General features: G+C 35.3%; 1 protein-coding gene and 1 long non-coding RNA gene across 3 annotated transcripts; one reads left to right on the forward strand and one right to left on the reverse strand.

Annotated features, from left to right (window-relative positions):
* Positions 1 to 6,134: 6,134 nt before the first annotated feature.
* Positions 6,135 to 7,817, reverse strand: LOC104761221 (uncharacterized). 2 transcript variants are annotated; one of them, XM_010484260.3, is made up of 6 exons: positions 7,521 to 7,817; positions 7,270 to 7,362; positions 7,058 to 7,095; positions 6,756 to 6,949; positions 6,440 to 6,548; positions 6,135 to 6,346 (listed from the first exon to the last, which is right to left on the reverse strand). In XM_010484260.3, the coding sequence occupies exons 1-6, from the start codon at positions 7,636 to 7,638 to the stop codon at positions 6,311 to 6,313; spliced, it is 588 nt and encodes a 195-aa protein (XP_010482562.2). In that variant the 5' UTR covers positions 7,639 to 7,817; the 3' UTR covers positions 6,135 to 6,310. The 2 variants fall into 2 exon arrangements, with proteins under 2 accessions (XP_010482562.2, XP_087356151.1); XM_087500025.1 differs by lacking the exon at positions 6,135 to 6,346 and having other exon boundaries at positions 6,434 to 6,548; positions 7,521 to 7,757.
* A 283-nt stretch (positions 7,818 to 8,100) lies between these two features.
* Positions 8,101 to 10,436, forward strand: LOC147922935 (uncharacterized). Its single transcript, XR_015589478.1, has 2 exons — positions 8,101 to 9,221; positions 9,946 to 10,436. It is a non-coding gene; the product is annotated as an uncharacterized LOC147922935 (long non-coding RNA).
* The last annotated feature ends 9,820 nt before the right edge of the window (positions 10,437 to 20,256 follow it).

Raw genomic sequence — 20,256 nt, forward strand, 5'->3', positions numbered from 1 at the left:
TGAAGTACCATCTGAAAGATATGAATCTTTCTCGAGCTCAGGCAACTTCTTTTCCACCTTCTTCTGATACGCTTTGTGGATTTTCTCTGCCTTCCCATCAACATAAGAACAATCCGGCTTTGTATGTGTTTTGTAAAAAGCTTCACCCATACTGACCTCCCTTCCCAATTCCTCTTCCTGCAGTGTTACAAATTAAAGAATGGTTATGATAGTGTTTTAAGTTAGAAATGAGATAAATGTATTACAAAAATTAGAAATGACTTAGTACCAGATCGTCTTGGATTTCTCTATATGACTTAGGGCCTGCTAAGTGGATGTGAGGACCGAGACCATTATGGTCAGACTTATGACAATTGGAGTAGGTGACACTCCTTTGCTGTTGTTCTTTAGTATCCCAGTTATCAACCATATCTTGCCAGAGAGTATCGCTAATCCATGTAGGTTTAACTCGACTAGTCCTTGCATAGCTAACCATGCCCTTCATCCGCCGTTTACAGATGGTTTTGAAATGTTCTTGAACAGTTCCTGTTATCAAAGGATCCTAGGTGTGAGTTTTCTACAAAACAAAGAGAGAAGGAATTATGTTAGTGAAAACTCCATGAAGGAAAGAAAACATGTAGAAAACAAGTTTATTACACCATTCTTACCGCAAACTCCATGAAGTACCTATCTTTTCTATCGGGAGGCACACAAGTCCAAGTATAATATGGACCATCGAATTTATTTATAAAAATCTTGGTAATCTTCCGAACAAGTGAGGCTTTTTTGTCCCGATCAAACCTCCACACAATTGGTAAACAATGATAGTAAGCATAGAGGCAACAAATCAGACAATTAAATTTATTAACTGAGACAATCAACAAATCAGACAATCAATGAAGAAGACTTAGACAATCATATAGTCATACAATAACTCAGACAATCAAATACTAATTGTTTGTCAGATCAGTTAGAAAGCAAACTAAAAAATCAATCAATCCGAGTATGCGAAAGAGATTATGTGGCATCTTTCATGATCAAACAAAGTCTTAGTACCAATTGCAATAAGAACCAAATCTAAGTTTTAATTAACCGAATCAAACAATCTAATTCCACACTATTCAAAGGAAATTATCTAAGAAATCCTTAGATAAAAAATTGACTTAATTAACCGAAGTCTAATTGATAAAAAATCCTTTGTACCAATTACAATATCAATCGAAGTCTAAAAAGAAGGAATACATATTAAGAACAAGATTGCATCGTGCTAGACTAAAATAATTACACATCAATCAAAAAATTATACAAAGACATGAAACTTACCAAGTCGTGTTGGGCAACCGTTTGGGAGAGAGAACGGTCGTAAACTTCTCACGGCCACAAATAGTAAGCAGGGCAGTTAGAGACTGTATTGTGTCATCCTGGAGTTGAGGTTGAGGCTCTTAGTTGTTACCTTGAGAAGACAGTTGATTATGACCATGAGAGTGAGGTGGAGCCAGCGGATGATCCTCCAGTTGATCCGGTGGATTGTTCTGAACTTCAGGTGTCGAAAAATGCGGTTGGGGAAGTCGATTGACGGAGTTCTGGAAAAGCATCTGTGGCAGTGGGAAGTTTCGGAAATGGGGGGCTGTCTGTTGAGGGTTAACACGTTGTTGCTCTTGGGGCGTGTGCGTCGGAGGAATTGGAGCCGCCGGCGTGAAATTGTACTGAGGAGGAAGAGGGTTGGTTCTTCTTACGGTTGTGGATGAGTTAGAGGGTCCAACTCTCTGAGAAAGGTTGGGTGCAACCTTTCTCTTTTTCAACTTCTTAGCCGCAGTATTCGAAGACATCGAATGATTATGAGAAAGAAGATGAATCAAATTTTAGGTTAGGAAGATTGAAGAAGGAGATGGGTTAGAGGGCGTTTAGGTTTAGGTTTAGATCGAGATCGAAGAATGAAGATGGGTGAGAAATAAGATTTAGGGTTAGAAGGAGGAAGAAATCGGAGATGTGTGAAGGAGGAAGAAATCAGAGATGGGTGAGTGTGAGTGGCGTTTAGGTTTAGAAGTAGGTTTAGGATGAAAGAAGAAAGAATATGGGTAAGAAAGAAGATGATTCGATGAAGAAGGTTTTGGGCCGTAATGGTTTTAGGCCAAAATTTCTTTTGGCCTAATAATATTTTCGGTTTTACACCATATAATTTAAACGTTTTGGTACTAATCTCAAAAGAGAAAGTGGCTGAGATGGTTAATGTAGTCAGATTAGAGTCTTGAGACTTGGGTTTGAGTAACCTCAGTGTTAAATGTTTTTTTTTTCTTTCTTCAACAAAAAAAAAGGTTTTGTAAACAGGTGTGAAACCAAATATATTGAAAAACAGCTAATAATTTAATATAGTTTGTGATTTCACATTACATATAAATGAAAGTACATAATTTCTATTACATATATAGCTTAAAGCACCAATATGAAAATTAGATACCTTTAAATGTGTAATAATATCCAAAACCTTATATAAAAATTTACCCTTTATATTTATATTGCACTAAATAATATAACTGAGTTTTAGTGATCATATTGGAAGAAAAAACTTATGTTTTATTGGGCATTATAAAAATACAATATGTTATGGGTTTTTCCAAAAACTCATATGATCTTGACATGTCTCAAATCTTTCTAAAACAAAATTAGAAATATACAACAAATTTAAAATTCTAAGTTAGTAACTCATATAATCAACTATATTTGCTAAATTCTAAATTAGTAACTAAAGTATTTACTACTATATTCAGCGACTATTTGGGGACAATATTTTCATCTTCTTAGTTTCATCGCTATTTAGTCGCCATTTACCGACAAATTTAGGGACTATGTTATTTTGTCGCAATTTAACGACTAATAACCGACTACTTTCTTTTTGTCACTAAACAGTCGCCACGCAGTAGCTCCATAGTCGCTAAATTTAGTGACCACTGGTTTAGTCGTCAAATGTAGTTGGAAATACCCTGTTTTCTTGTAGTGGAAGAAGGTTGGACACAAGGTTATCTATCCAAGGGAGGAAGGCAGAGGAGGTTGGACGCAAGGTTACTCCAAGGGAGGAAGGCGGAGCTAAGGTTCTCTCCATCGTGGAGGAGGTTAGACGCAAGGTTCTCTCTATAAGGGATGAGGGCGGAGCTGAGTTTTTTTCCATGGTGGTCATACATTATTGTGATGATACATCATCGATTAGTATATTATGTAATATATTTTTTATTCAAAATGGTTTTTTGAGCCAACAATTTTAGTAATTAAAGAACTATGCAGAAGTGAAAGTAAAATAGTTGGCTTAATGTGTTTATATAGACATTTTCTTGGTGGTGATAAAAAATATATTTGTAACATAGAGTATATTTATAGGTAAAAAATACACTTTTAATAGTAACATACATAAAATATTTGTAAATGGATATAAATCAGTGTATTATAACAAAAATAAAATTTATAAATAACATACAACAAATTTTAATATATTTTTGTTAAATTTAATTTAATTTATAAAACTTTTAACCCATACATCGGACGTGTCCTCATCTAGTAATATATACTTATGAGTTTGAAGAAAAGAAGACACATGTCAAGTAGATAGAGTGTCACTTATCAACTCCTCAAAGCATGAATTTGAGATAACCTTACTTTATTATATTGAATTTAATATGTAATGATATAATCAAATTTAATGAAAAAGGTGTATTTGGTTTTGATATTTTTTTAATATAAGATAATATAACTAAATTAGAAGAAAATATAATATACACTTATGATTTTGAAAAAAGAAGACACATGCCAAATAGACAGAGGGCCACTTGTCAACTCCTCAAAGCATAAATTTGAGAGAACCTTACTTTATTATATACTAGAAGTTATCCCGTGCGTAGCACGGATTTAACTTACATTGTTGTTCAATTTTAGTAATTTGAAGTTTATTAGTTTTTATTTGTTTACTCAGTAATGATTATTTTTGTGATTTTAAAATATACTGATCATATTAATTTTTCTGGGTTCATTTGTTTGATGTTATTTGAGTTTTCATTTTATATATAGTATTAGAGTATTTCAACACATGGAGATACTTTTGATTACATATTAGAGTGTTTATGGTTTTTTTCACTTTAGTTTTTTCATACATATTAGAGCATGTGTATTGCATATAATATTATTTTTTTATGTTGAGAAATTTTGGAACATCTTTCTAATATGTAAATTTGTTAGAAATATCATTTTTGAGATACATTTTTTCAAAAATAACTTTCTTCGAACATTTTCATTTTTGCCCTCTTTTACACAAATTACAGTACGTTAAATTAATTTGAAGAATTTTTTTTTAAGGTCTGGGTTCTCTATTTTACATTTAGGATATATTTTTGATGGGTAGTGTTTAGTATTTGGAGTCTACAATTTAGAATTTAGTCTTTTTATACATAGAAAATGAGTATTTTTGAAAATGAACAACATCAAAAGGTATTATTGAAAAGTGACATAGGAAAATTGGTATTTTTGAAAATGCGGTATTTGATACTAAGATTCCTAAAAATATATGATACCAATATACAATTAGCATATACTACTCACTATAGATGTCAAATTAATCAGATATAGTATAGAAATTTGCAACTCATATCGTACCATGAGATAAAAAGACATTACAAGCTTAACAACATAGTTTTTAAAGCATATGATAGTAACATACAATTTTCCTTTTTTATAATAGTTTAAAATACATTTTTTTTTTCTTAAATATGAAGAATAATGAGAAACTAAATTTACAATGGAAAGACTCATATGCATCGTCCAATAATAAGAAGTTGCTTTACCACATGAATGCCCAAAAGGAAAAAAAAAATAGAGATTCTAAAATATAAGAAATGAACAAAACCTAACATGTTGAACTTATTAAATCATGATAGTTCATTTTTTTCATGATATAGTAATATTAACACAACCAACAACCACGACAACCTGAAGTAAAAATAAAACATGGTTCAAAGCCCGACCCAAAGGCCAAGCAAGTGAAGCCAAGGATTAAGAAGTCAATTTTTCTGGGGCATATTTTAGACCAAAAGTTTTAGGTCTTATGTAGGAAAAAAATTTATAAGTTCAGTTATTATTAGATTTTTTTATAAGTTCGCAAAAATTTAGAAGTTCAAGTTTTATATAAGAAAACAAAATATTATTCATGTAGATATATCCAATTTACAGATGAAATTTTATTAGGTTTATGTAAAAACCTATTTCATCTTTTGAATTGTTGGTGAATGAACATTAGATTAATGTTAATTAAACTTGTTGTTACTGATACATAAAGTAAACTTCAATTTCGGAAAAAAATTATGTAAGTCTAATAAAAAAAATTCCATATTCGAAAAGTTCTAAAACAATAATGAGTTATTAGGTAATATGATATTTATTTTCGTAGAAAGGTTTAAACGAACATAATAACATAGAAAAAACAAAGAAAAATGTGAGTAAACAAAGCGAACTAAAATATTGAAATAATTTTTTATATTACTATTTTTATAATTTTATTTACAAAGGGTTTTTAGAAAAACATTCCGTATGACATCTAAAATTGCGGGACCGGTCTATGGAGAGTAGGAAAAACATACATAAACACTCTAGTGAATAAATTAATTTGTCAAAAATTTTCAGATAATTTTTTTCCGTAGTACTAATGCGAACAACAAACATGATAACATGGAAAAAAACAAATGTTGAAATTTTTTTTATGGGCCAGTAGTTACTTAGATCTAAATTACAAATGAATTTAGTTAATTAAGTCCAAATAACAAAATAAGATAGGTGTTAGATAAATAACATGCCATGTGTCAACTTCTTACCAAAAGTTGAGAAAAATCTTCTCATATTATATAAGATAAGATACTTTTAATGCAGTGGCAGAAGTTAAATCTATTTGTAGAAGGCACTACGACAAGATATAATGTTCTAGCATAGGAAAGTTATGTTTGTGTTTATCTTAAAATCAACTCTCCAAAATAAGAATGTGTATATAGGTATGATATATATAAATAATCAGATTGACTTTGTAAAGTTCTCCATTTTCAGATTGTTGTTAATCTCGATTATTCTGAAAATATTGTATTTTCACAAATGTCCCTTTATTATTTGATCCGGCTATTATGATATTTTGAGAACATTTTTAAATTTAATATTATTTAGATAAAATAATATATATATATATTTTAGTTACTCTTGATAAATTATCTTAAAATACTCAAAAAAATGCCAGAACATTCGTCAACCTAGCTTATACAAGATATTAATCGTTATCATCCCATGAGAGTTGGCATAACTGTCCCAATTACGGATTAACTTCGGCTTGGCATTCACAGCATACCTGCGTGAACCAAACAATATCATATAGGTGAGAACACGTCTTATATGCAACGTTCATTAACATTTTTACTTATATAAATATTAACCTTCATACCTTGTTTTCTTTTAACCAATTTGAAACGCAATCCTTATGGAAGGCATGCTTGCATGGTAACATAGTTATCTTATCTCCCTTCTCATAGCCGACTGCACATAGGGAACACCTACAAGGATCACACAAACAAAATAATTAAAATCATAGTCGTAACCGGATCTTACTTTTAGAATCACCACAGACTAACCATAAAATACCTAGATTAATCAAAGACTGACACAGACTAACCATAGTAAATACTGACGATATAGAACTAAAGTCACATTTGGTATTAAAAAAAATTGAAACAAACAAATATGAAATGATATGATCTTACTCGTTTGTATCGGGAACAAATGATCTCCTTCTCCACCAGGTTTTGCGACGGTACTTTTGAGTTGGTAATCCAGAGATAACATCTTCTGGTAATCCTTCTTTACTAACTTCCTCGGTTAATTCTTCTATTTCATTTTCTGGATTGTTGTTCTCAGTAGTAGCAGTTTGATTAGGTAAACTACTTCCTCCACTAGTCTGAAATTTAATCAAACGCAATTGGTTTGTGACAATCTTTTACAAGAACAAGATTTGTAACAATTGTTAAAAGATATGTAATATATATAAAAAAGGATTTGGGATTACCGAAGGAACATCATGTTGAGAATTGTTCGGAGGATTTTCTAAGGATTGAAGAAAACAGAGAAAAAAACGTTAGCATTTATAATACAAAGTTTACTGCGAAGCCACAAGTAAATCTTCTGTATAACAAAATTCGATCATTTTTTTTTTAATCACGTTATTAATTTAAATAAAGATTAATCTGCCAAGAATTTGCATGAGACATACAAAATCACCTTCCATGGCATGCAAACTTTTTACAAATTCTTCATGTTCCTGTAATTGCAACATATTTGCATATTCTTCATCAGCTTGTATGGAAAGCGCTTCTGTAAATATATTTCAATACAATTAGTAGTTATAATAAACAAAGAACCGCACAATATGTAATTATAATATAAGAAATGAATAATCATTTAATAACACATAATTTATATAATGAAAATTAAATCATGAAATCATTTGCATATATATATAATTTATTTACCTTCTCTTTGTTTAATTATCAACGCAATTTCATCAGGGTTGTATAAATCATCAAACTGCAAATCTATCCCTAATGCTATTGCTTCATCAATGGCTGCCTGACTTAGGGGTTGAGACATTGGTGTTTTGTTGAGCTTTGGAATGACATAAGATAGCCGAGAGATTGCCCCCAAATATAATTGAACTCTGATCTCTATGCTATTAACCAATATATATTACACGAACTAATTCACACCACAATATTTCTCAATTGTTCTAATAAATATACATAGATTTTTAGGTTGTTTTTTTGGTAAAAGGGTTTTAACTTCTTTTGACTATTCTATAAAGATGATCAAGGTTAATAAATAAAATGACAGATAGTGTATTTATTAGAATTAATTAGATTACAACACATGTAAAATAATATTAAATAAAAATTATAAATATCAATAGAAATACATTATATATGCAAGAAACAAAAAGGTTTAAAAATAAATGATACGTAAATTTGAAAAGGGATCTACTATCTAAAGTTGATATAAATTAGATTGTGATATGTCTATATAATCCCATTACATTTTGGATGTCCAATTTTAGTTGAAACATTGTGTAACATTCTCAAACCAACTTATAGAATTTTGTTACTTGCTGGTTCGACCGGTTTGTTTTAAATCGTCGAATTGGAACTATTTGGTTTAGGAAAAACCCTTAAAACTGTGATATTTAAGTGGAAAGTCGATGTGAGGGTCCAGATTCCGCTTATTTGTCGTTTTGCAGAGAAATATAAGAGAGAAAGTTGTTCTTGTGAGTTTTTGGTGTTCTTTGTGCCTGTTTCTTAGGAGAACTCTCTTGTGGAGTGGGATCTGAGGCTAGGATCGTGCGAGAGGCTTGCTGGAGTGTTGGATTCATCATTGGTTGGTCAAATTTCTCATGTTAAAGAGGTGAGTGCATGACCATGGTCTAAGCTTGAGAATTCTATGTTTTGAGTGTTCTTTGAGTTGTGTAATAGATTCCTTGCTTGCTTGTGGTTTTTTTGTGTTCCCAATGGTATTACATGGATTCTGGGTGAGCCTCAGCCACATTAGAGATGTTTGGAGTCGGAGATCTGCGTTAGAGATCGTAAGAGAACGATGCTCGACATCTGTGTCTATCGATACAAGGAGTGTGTCAGTCGACACAAGTGCGAGGACAGATCGAGGGCTCTAATGAGTATTGGACGACACCATGGGGATGATATGATTCTCCCAAGGAATCGGCACATTCGAGTTGGTAGATAGAGACACCTTGATTCTAAAGACGATGAAGCCTCAAGAATAAGGATTGTGGAACGAATGGTCGCACAAGAGTTGCAGAAAGACTCTTGATATACCGGTTTGATATTTCAGCCTCGCACCAAAAAGATCGGATCTCTCAGCCTCGCACCAAGGAGATCGGGGTTTGACTATTGGAATCACACCAAGTAGTCGGTTTTGATTGTCAGAATCACACCAAGCAATCAGTTTTGTTCACAAAGAACAGAAGAGAATCACTCTCAAAGAAAAGAAAAGGTTTTATAAAAAAGTTGGATTTATTATTTCATTGCTCTTACATGAGTTTATATAGGATAAGAAAACTTGGTAACAAAGCCAAATATTATTCTTGAAACTAAAAACAATAAAGATAGATAGTTGAATGAAGATTCAACTCTTGAAGTTTACTTTCCCAAGGTGTCCTTCCCAAGGTTAGTTGAACTCCATTTTCATCATTTTCTTTGACCACAAAATAAAGTGATTATTTTGGGCTTTCTTGGACTTCAATTAGCCTCAAAGTGGGCTGGACTTGATAGACATCATCCCCAATAGAATTTTCCATGCTCTCTTTGGCCATAAGCTCTTGAATTAGCCCATTAAGTGCATTCCTTAGCTTCTTAGCTCTTTTACTTCTTGATCCAATTTGCTGATTTTTAAAATGAATAACTCTTTTATCTGAACTCTGATTGGACTGATTCCACCTCGTGATATGCTCTAGATGAGGTAAGAATGTATCCCAAGTGGTTGTTTGGCTAGAGGAATTGATCTTCAATTTCTTTCGTGTTGAACAAGACTCAAGGGTCGTCTTGGATGATCTCATGATCATATCAGTGGAGGTGTCAGTCAACACAGTTAGGGTTTTCAAGAAATATTGAACATGTGTCGATCGACACAAGGAGTGTTTTGGTTGAAACTGGGTCGCTTGCGTCGGTCGAGACCAACCTTGTCAGTGTTGATTGACACCAAGAGGGTGTCGGTCGACACTTACTTTCAGCAGGCGGTTGATATTTGCTTTTTCTGGTTTGATTGTGTTACTTGTTGGTTGTTGAACATTGGATTTTCAATTGATTGTGTGTATATCCTAGTAGATGGGAGGATTGCCTCACTGAGTGTTTATGACAATGCTCGTGATCTAAATTGTTGTTTGTGGTGCAGGTAAAGTGATACAAGACTCGGTGGTAAGTCTTATACCGGGATAGAGATGATGGCTTCACAAGCTGGCGGTCGCTTCTCTCTTGTGAAGGAAAGGTGGTCGATGATGTAGATCTGACACGATGGCGGTCGCTTCTCTCGTGTGGGATCGGTAAAGGGGGAAGTGCTGGCGGATTGAAGTACACCACAGAGATGTGATTGGTCTCTGATACAGTACACGAACTTAGCCTTGTGGAATCTCACACACAAGACAAAGAACAAGCTTATTCTCTTAAGAACACTTAAAGAGAAGAAGAAGAAAATTCAGAGTTTTATTAATATCAAAGGTGAAAAATCGTACAACTGCTGCATGGGGACTTTATAAGAGTCCTTCAGCTAGCCCTAAGGCCGAAAAATAAATGCAAAATAATGCAACAAATGAAAGCATATAAAATCAAACACAAACCATTGTTTTTGGAAAGTAAATAAACTAATTAAAGAAAATACTAAGCAAACTTGATCTCTCTTGATGAGCACGCCTTCTAGCCGTTGTTGGGGTTGGTGTAACCTGCAATGATCGAAAATATTGAATAGGACTTACCTGGATGCGATCGAGGCCCAATAGACGTTCTCTGAACCACTTCTTGTACTAGTCGATGAACTACATCAAGGTTCTTGTCTTGTACTGGCTTGTTGGCTTGTTTACTGAAGTAGGGGTCTTCCTAGAGTTCCTCTAGAGTATCTTGATCAGCCTCTTGATGCTCGTTCATGTCCTTTATGTCTTGATCTGGATCTTCACTATCTTGATCGGAGGTGTAGCTTTTATCACACGTCTCATGCAGATCCAATGTCTTCTCGTGGATTCTTGAGGTTCCTTGACCTGCCAAAAGAGGTTTCATACCTGGGGAACTGGTTTGATCAAGGCTCATTTGGGTGAAGGCTTCAGCAAGCTCTTCCTCAGCAATGTGGTCATCTCGGTTGTGGTGGCATGATGGTGGTACAGACCAGTTGACGTCCTTCAGCTCTAGGGAGCTTACAATGTCTTGAACAGCTAGGTTAAACCTCTTCCTTAGCTGTTTAGCCTTTGATCGTGTCACAGGGCCTTCTCGTACTTCTGGTACAGGATCTGGTTCAACGGTTTGGGCGGTAGGGTTGATGTCTGCATCATTCCCTCCCTCTTCAGAAGGTTTTGTCCTCAAAACTGAATCTCCTGAATCATAAGCAGACAAGTCAGCTACATTAAAAGTGTGAGAAATTTTTACCTCATTTGGTAGCTCCAAACGGTAGGCATTGTCATTGATCTTCTCAAGAACTTTAAATGGACCGTCGCCTCTTGGTGATAACTTAGAAGGTCGTTGTGTTGGAAATCTCTCAGGCCTCATATGCAACCTAACCTAATCTCCCGGTTTGAACAACATCTCATTTCTTCCCCAATCAGCCTTGCGTTTGTTGCCGGCATTCTTCTTTTCCAAATTTGCTTTGGCCTTGTCATGTAACTTCTTGATGATTTCTCCTCTTCTTAGCCCATCTTGGCAAACCTGTTCTATCTGAGGCAATGGTGCTAAATCTAATGGAGACAAAGGGTTAATTCCATAGACTATCTTGAAAGGAGATAGTTCTGTAGCCGAGTGGACAGCACGATTATAAGCAAACTCGATAAAAGGAATACAATCAACCCATGTTGCCATATTTTTACCAAGAGTGGCTCTAAGTAAAGTAGAGAGAGTTCGGTTTACCACTTCATTTTGCCCATCCGTTTGGGGATGACAAGTTGTAGAGAATAGAAGCTTGGTACCTAACTTTCTCCAAAGTGTCTTCCAAAAGTGACTCAAGAACTTGGTGTCACGATCAGAGACTATTGTCTTTGGGATTCCATGGAGACGCACCACTTCCTTGAAGAACAAATTTGCGGTTTTAGTCGCATAATTGGTCTTCTCACATGGGATGAAGTGTGCCATCTTGGAGAACCGGTCCACAACAACAAAGATTGAATCCTTGTGTTTAATCTTTGGCAATCCTAAGACAAAGTCCATAGAAATATCTATCCAAGGGGAGTTAGGAATAGGTAATGGTAAGTAAAGACCATGAGGATGTAACCTGGATTTTGCTTTGTGACAAACAATGCATCGAGCACAAAATCTCTCAACGTCTTTCTTCAAATGAGGCCAAAAGAAGTGTTCCATTACAACGGCCAAGGTCTTGTCGACACCAAAGTGACCCATCAAACCTCCACCATGTGCTTCAGTAAGTATCAAGTCTCACATGGAGCCTTGAGGAATACACAACCGCTTATCTCTAAATAGAAACCCATCTTGCAAGTAGAATGCTTGATATGCTCCTTTGCCATACTCCTTGTAGCACTCTCCTAATTCTGGATCATCTTTGTACAACTCTTTCATATGCTCAAAACCCATTAATTTAGCCTCCATAGTAGCTATAAGAGCATGCCTCCTTGACAAAGCATCAGCAACCACGTTCTCTTTGCCCTTCTTATACTTTATCACATATGGGAACGTCTCAATGAACTCCAACCACTTCGCATGTCTCCTCTTAAGTGAAATCTGGCCCTTGAGATGCTTGAGGGTTTCATGATCGGTGTGAATGATAAATTCCTTGGATAACAAGTAATGTTGCCATGTTTCCAGTGCTCGAACTAAGGCATAAAGCTCCTTGTCATAGGTCGGATAGTTCAATGTAGCTCCACTCAACTTCTCACTGAAGAAAGCCACGGGTCTTTTCCTCTGATGTAGTACAACTCCAATTCCCAAACCTGATGCATCACACTCTACTTCAAACATAACTTCAAAATCTGGGAGGGCTAAGACCGGTGCTTCTGTGAGCCTCTCTTTTAATGTGTTGAAGGACTTTTCTTGAGCTTCTCCCCATGACAAAGGCACATTTTTCTTGATCACTGGTCATTGGTGCAGCCACTGTACTAAAATCCCTGACAAACCTCCTGTAGAAGCTTGCGAGACCATGAAAGCTGTGAACGTGTCTAATCGAAGTTGGAGTAGGCCATTCTCTTATTGCCTTAATCTTTTCCTCATCCACCTGTAGGCCGTGTTTACTCACTACAAAACCTAAGACCACACACTTATAAGTACAAAAGGAGCACTTCTTTAGGTTAGCATAAAGGCCTTCCTTCCGAAGTGTTTTCAAAATTAACCCTAGATGTTTAATGTGATCAGAATGGCACTTACTGTAAATAAGTATGTCATCAAAATAAACAACAACAAATTTACCAATAAATGACCTTAGAACCTGGTTCATTAGTCGCATGAAGGTGCTTGGGGCGTTGGTTAACCCAAATGGCATGACAAGCCACTCATAGAGACCTTGCTTGGTTTTAAATGCTGTTTTCCACTCGTCTCCTTCCCTCATTCGGACCTGGTGATAGCCGCTCCTCAAGTCAATTTTGGATAAGACGATTGCACCACTTAACTCGTCCAACATGTCGTCTAGTCTTGGAATGGGGTGTCGATACTTGATGGTGATATTTTTGATTGCTCGACAGTCTACACAATTCCTTCATGTACCATCCTTCTTTGGAACTAAGAGAACTGGTACCGCACATGGGCTTAGGCTCTCTCTGATGTACCCTTTATCCATTAGGTCACGCACTTGCTTCTCTAACTCCTTAGACTCCTCCGGATTCATTCGGTAAGCTGGTTTGTTTGGTAGAGCAGAACCGGGTACAAGATCGATCTAATGTTCAATGCCACGAATAGGGGATAATCCTGGTGGTATCTCCTCCGGAAACATGTCTTTGTATTGATCTAGTACAGCTTGTATTTCAGCGGGTAGTTCAAGCTCACTTTTACCTGTACTTAAACATTCTTTGAACAACATTAGTAGCACGGTGCCCTTGGCACTCATGGTTTTACAAACCTCATTAGATCTCAAATATAGGTTAGAAGTCCTTACCTCGACCTCTTTGTTCATGTGTTTTTGCAACTCATGAACTTCAGAAGGACTTAAAGGGGCAAGGTTGAACTTACGGTCATTGTGCGTGAAAGTGTAATGGTTTGTTCGACCGACGTGAGTTGTAGCTCGGTCAAACTGCCATGGTCTTCCCAGAAGAAGATGTCCGGCTCTCATTGGAACTACATCGCAAATAACTTAATCTTGGTATTTCCCAACGCTGAATGATACAGTAACTTGTTCAGCAATTTTCAGCTTGGTGTCATCGTTCAGCCAATTAAGTTTGTATGGCCTCGGGTGCTTTGTTTTCTGAAGACCTAACCTGTCCAACATATACTTGCTAGCAACATTAGTACAAGAACCACCATCAATAATCAAGTTACATACCTTGTTCTTGATTGTGCATCGAGTGTGGAAAATATTTTCCCTTTGAACTTTCTCCTCGGGGTTGACAAGTACACTCAGCATACGTCGGATCACAAAAAATTCTCCTGTGTCGGGATACTCCACGTCATTCTCCGGATCAGTATGGTACTCATATTGCTCGTCTTGAGACTCATAGTCTCTACTAGCTGTGACAATCATCACCCTTCGGTTCAGACGTTCTCTCGCCATGTGTCCCCTGCCTTGACATTTAAAACAAGTAATGTCACGGGCACGAGATTGACTAGTGTTAGGGAACTTACCTGGTTCGGGTTTAGAGGTTTTAGGTGCCTCATTAGACTTGTTCTTGAACCTAGAGTCATTTTCCACGGCCTTGCCTTTGTCCATGCTCCGGTTGTTGCTTGCATTCCAAGGCGTGTTGTTTCTAGTACGGTTCCTTAAAGACATCTTACGCTGGATTTGCTGCTCCACTTGTACAGCCTTGTGAAGTAGTTCATGTAGGCTGCTGTAGTTCGATGTCTCCACCTTTCGGGCTATACGCTCTTGTAAGCCATCAATGAATTGAGCCATAAGGGACTCACTCGATTCTTCCAGCTCCAAGGAGTTCATGAGCTTCTCAAACTCCTCAAAATACTCATCCACAGTCCTTGTTCCCTGAGACAATTTTCTAAAACGTTTTTGTAAGTCTCGTTGATAATGATCAGGAACATACCTCAACCTTAAAAGGTACTTCATATCTCCCTAACTGCTGATGGTAGCAAACCGCTGCCTCCTTCTATCGGTTATCGTCCTATCCCACCATGACAAGGCATTGTTAGTGAGATGTGCCGATGCAAGGGCTACCTTTCGGGCTTCTCCATAGCCATAACATTGGAATATGTATTCCTTACGTCTCTCCCAGTCCATGTAAACCTCCGGATTAAACTTTCCTGCAAAAGTAGGAGGTATTAGTTTAACATCTCGATTTTGTTCTCTTGGTTCTACCTCTCTAGCACGGTTCCGCATCAAAGGATCTTCTCTCCGCTGATGTTGACGCCTTAATGGATCTGGTGGTGGATCATCATCATCATCCATGTCAATGGATTCGTCTTCCTTGTCGCGTACATTCCTTTGTTCTGGATCTGGTCCAACGTCAACCCTCGCTTGAGGTTGCTCCAAACGGCCTATCCTATCGCCGAGTCCTCTCAACTACTCTGTGAGGTTTCTCATCATTTGCATCATGGCGTCTTGGGGTATATCTATGTTTTCTCCCATAGTGAGTGTCTAGAACGGATCTGTGCTTAGACAAAAACAACAAAGGATCAACGTACCACAGAAGTTGAAAAGGGAAATGTCAAAGAAAATAAAGGAAACTTTTTTTTTTTTTTGAAATTTTAAGAATGACAAGCAATATTAGACAATAAAAGCAATGAAACAAAAGCTGAAAATATATATATATATATATATATATTTTTTTTTTTTTAAATGCGAGATGAACTAGTACGACAACTAATACAGAGAGTGAAACAGACGACTTGAGGAAACAAATTGAAAATATATATATATTTTTTTAAAGTTTGTAAATAAAAGCTTAAACAAACTAGAGATAAGGCAGTGAAATAAAAGAAACTAGGATTTTTTTTTTTAATAAAATAAAACAAAAGCTATAAATCAAATGAAAGTAAATGGAAAAGATAAACATGGCAAGGGAACAGCGTGAACTGTGCTCTGATACCGGATGATACAAGACTCGGTGGTGAGTCTTATACCGGGATAGTGATGATGGCTTCACAAGCTGGCGGTCGCTTCTCTCTTGTGAAGGAAAGATGGTCGATGTTGTAGATCTGACACGATGGCGGTCGCTTCTCTCGTGTGGGATCGGTAAAGGGGGAAGTGCTGGCGGATTGAAGTACACCACAGAGATGTGATTGGTCTCTGATACAGTACACGAACTTAGCCTTGTGGAATCTCACACACAAGACAAAGAACAAGCTTATTCTCTTAAGAACACTTAAAGAGAAGAAGAAGAAAATTCAGAGTTTTATTAATATCAAAGGTGAAAAATCGTACAACTGCTGCAGGGGGACTTTATAAGAGTCCATCAGCTAGCCCTAAGGCCGAAAAATAAATGCAAAATAATGCAACAAATGAAAGCAAATAAAATCAAACACAAACCATTGTTTTTGGAAAGTAAATAAACTAATTAAAGAAAATACTAAGCAAACTTGATCTCTCTTGATGAGCACGCCTTCTAGCCGTTGTTGGGGTTGGTGTAACCTGCAAGGATCGAAAATATTGAATAGGACTTACTTGGATGCGATCTAGCCCAATAGACGTTCTCTGAACCACTTCTTGTACTAGTCGATGAACTACATCAAGGTTCTTGTCTTGTACTGGCTTGTTGGCTTGTTTACTGAAGTAGGGGTCTTCTTGGAGTTCCTCTAGAGTATCTTGATCAGTCTCTTGATGCTCGTTCATATCCTTTATGTCTTGATCTGGATCTTCACTATCTTGATCGGAGGTGTAGCTTGTATCACACGTCTCTTGCAGATCCAATGTCTTCTCGTGGATTCTTGAGGTTCCTTGACCTGCCAAAAGAGGTTTCATACCTGGGGAACTGGTTTGATCCAGGCTCATTTGGGTGAAGGCTTCAGCAAGCTCTTCCTCAGCAATGTGGTCATCTCGGTTGTGGTGGCATGATGGTGGTACAGACCAGTTGACGTCCTTCAGCTCTAAGGAGCTTACAATGTCTTGAACAGCTAGGTTAAACCTCTTCCTTAGCTGTTTAGCCTTTGATCGTGTCATAGGGCCTTCTCGTACTTCTGGTACAGGATGTGGTAAGGATCTGGTTCAACGGTTTGGGCAGTAGGGTTGATGTCCGCATCATAAAGGCAAAGTGTGATCGTGAAATTAAGACAATGAAGAAGAGGATGTTCTAGAGGCTCGGTTGTTTGTTCTATGCTGCTGTTAGATTGCTAGAATGGAATGTAGTGGTCTAGATCCGTTGTTTAGGTTGTTGTTTCATTGTTCTTTGACTTGATTATGTTATTGGCTTTGTTTGATAGATGTTATTGGTTAATTGATTATTGTTTCTATTGGAGTTTCTGGTTTAACATTGGAGTTAGAATGTTAGTGAATATGGTATCACTAGTTTAATATTATATTAAAAACAAAAAAATGAATTGAATCGTTTCACATTTAAATATTTTTGAAAAAATTCAACATAATAATTTAGATTAGCATGCGTCATCGTCATCGAAAAGAGAAGACAACATTATATAGAAACCCACATTCTTATAACTTTTGCATGAACTCTAACAAACACATTAGCGAGAATCATGAGACCAACTCTATTTGGCCAACGGAAGGATTTCTTACGAACAATTAATATTGTGAGGAGTGTGGTTAGGAAAAAAACTTGTTATCTCGCCAACAATAAACTTTCGTTTTTGGTCTAAAAAAAAGTAAATATAAATTTTATGTAGATACAAATCTAGAACACAGATAAAAAAAAATTCTAACAAATTAAGTTACGTTAATATTTGATATTCTCATAAATTATTGTCTTTTGATAAAATTTAATATCAGCGGGCAAATAATACTGAATATAATAAGTATTTACAATATTACAATAAATGAAAATTCGTCTAGTTAATAACTATATTTTTTTAGTGATAAACTAAAATTTACCATGCGAATAAAATACATTGTTAATCATTATTATCCGACGAGAATTAGCACTAATATATTAGAAAACCTCTCGTTTGTACACGCAGCATACCTGCATAAACGAAAAAATATCATTTCCCTTAGAATATTTTAGATGAGAATGTATTTTATGCATGTCAGAAACAAATATTGCCATATGTTATTGTGTATATATGTCATACGTACGTACCCTGTTTTCTTTCAACCACCGTGATAGGCAATCCTTGTGGTAGATATGCTTACATGGCAAAGTGATCATCTTATCTCCCTTCTCGTAGTCGACTAGACATATCGAACACCTACAAAGTTATCACCCAAACCAAATCAAACGAAAATTCTAATATTGGTCTAATCCCAAAGCTTATATTTTTCATACTAGGCCAAGATTAATAGACACATTTGAATTTGAAATCAATTTGCGCAAGGATATATATAAACTAGCTAGCTAGTTGAACGATGTATATTGATCCATGGTCGTACTGAGTATCATTGGCGACAAACTTCTTTTTCTTTTGCCACCACCACTTGAATTTGGGTTTTTTCCCATATTTATGAGTTGGTAAGTTGGATATTTTCCACTCCGGCAAGCCGTTACTGCTGCTTCCCACTGATTCTCCTAACTCATTCGAACCCTGCTCATCCATAACAGTGGGGTTATGAGTATGATACTCAGAGTTGTGTCTTAATATTCTATCATGAAATAGCAGTATGAATCAGGTTGGACAGAAGAGTACATACCTCATAAGCAATATTGTCGAGATCGAAATTGTCAGGACTATGTAGTGAGATATCTGAAAAACTACGTCTAAGTGTATACGGATCCGGGGAGCTATTATTACTATAGTTATTATAATAAAACCTTTCACTCGTCTAATATTTCATAAGAAAACAAAGCAAAATTATTGATAAATTAGTTGTCAAATTCTAGAGTTGCTGACCAAAAAACAAAAAGTATGTGCGTTTCATTTTAGAACTTATAAATGAATATAACAAAAAAAAAAAAAAAAAAAAAAAAAGCCAAAGTAAATATAATTACCAATGGAACATCATCATGTAAGTGATAGTACGGACAAGGACAGTACGGACAGAGAAATCGCGAAGCATTTACTATAGGTTAAACGGAAAAAAAAATATACATTAGCGCTAGTGATACAAAATTTTGTGTTTTACTATGAATTATCAAGGAAAAAAATGTACATGCACTAAAATTAATAAAAAAAATTCAGTCAATTTTATGTGGTTTATGTTATATTTGGACTTTTTTGCTTAAACCGAACCCTGTCAAGTGTCAAAGCTAAAGTTGAAAAAAGATAAACCTCAAGTCTACAAGTTTAATTTCTTACATGATCAAAGCAGCCTATGTTTCAGGCTATGGTCTTAACTAACAGATCTAGTTCGATCGATGCACATCATAGTTAATTCAGATTAAAAAAAAATTGTATATGGAAATGGAGTATAGGTATATATATTATACGCATGTAATTTATCTATACAAGTACACGCATAACATTCGGCAGGACCGCGAAACATTGATTTTGCTTCGAAGATGGTGAAGAGATTGTCGTCGTTTAACGATGATTTGGTTTCTAAGTTTCTTTCAATCAAATATAAAATAACTACTCACAGTCTCACACCGTGTTCTTTGTGATCATCTCCCAACAATTTATTTATAATGAACATGTTTAAGCTTTTTCTTACTAGCTATTTTAGGTAATCATGATATCTCTAACCTATTAAATATTATATATATATATATATATATATATATATCAATTTAAAAGTTTCATATAGTAGAAAACGTGTTGAATTTGTGTAAAGGCCATAGTAATTGTGATGATACTATGATATCACGTCATATCAAAATCTTATGTATTATATTATATTTATGCTTTAAATTCCAGAGCTAATTAATTTTCTTAATTGAATGTTTATATATAGTAGAATTTAATAATTGCATTTAATTTAGATTATTGTTTACCTAGAAAGATATGTATATTGATACAATTAAAAACTTATCTCTTTCACCAAAAACAAAAATTAAAAACTTATCTCGTCCCACAAAAAAAGAAAATAAAAACTTATCTCAAACAATTTAAAATATATATATATATATATATTATATATGATTTCAGTGGATAAGTTTTATCTTTAATTCCACCACTTTATGTTTACTAAAAATATATAGTAGAACAATACTCCAATGACTCACAAACCTTTTGGAGAGAATAGTTTTTTTTTTTTTTGGCAAACAAAAAACTTATCGTTCAAACTTAAACCCCAGTAATAAGTGAGTTCTTACAATATTATTCAAGATAAATATAGAAAGATAAAGATAGGGGTTCA

Source organism: Camelina sativa, chromosome 18 (genome assembly GCF_030686135.1).
Source record: "Camelina sativa cultivar CO46 ecotype springtype chromosome 18, ASM3068613v1".
NCBI lineage: Eukaryota > Viridiplantae > Streptophyta > Magnoliopsida > Brassicales > Brassicaceae > Camelina > Camelina sativa.

What these genes read in the sequence shown, in the direction of transcription:
- LOC104761221 (XM_010484260.3), bottom strand. Translation starts at nt 7,638, where the DNA reads ATGTCTCAACCCCTAAGTCAGGCAGCCATTGATGAAGCAATAGCATTA. An exon ending in AAGTTTGCATGCCATGGAAG is followed by an intron (nt 7,096 to 7,269) that starts GTGATTTTGTAT and finishes TTCAATCCTTAG; the next exon opens with AAAATCCTCCGAACAATTCT. An exon ending in TTTGTTCCCGATACAAACGA is followed by an intron (nt 6,549 to 6,755) that starts GTAAGATCATAT and finishes TGATCCTTGTAG; the next exon opens with GTGTTCCCTATGTGCAGTCG.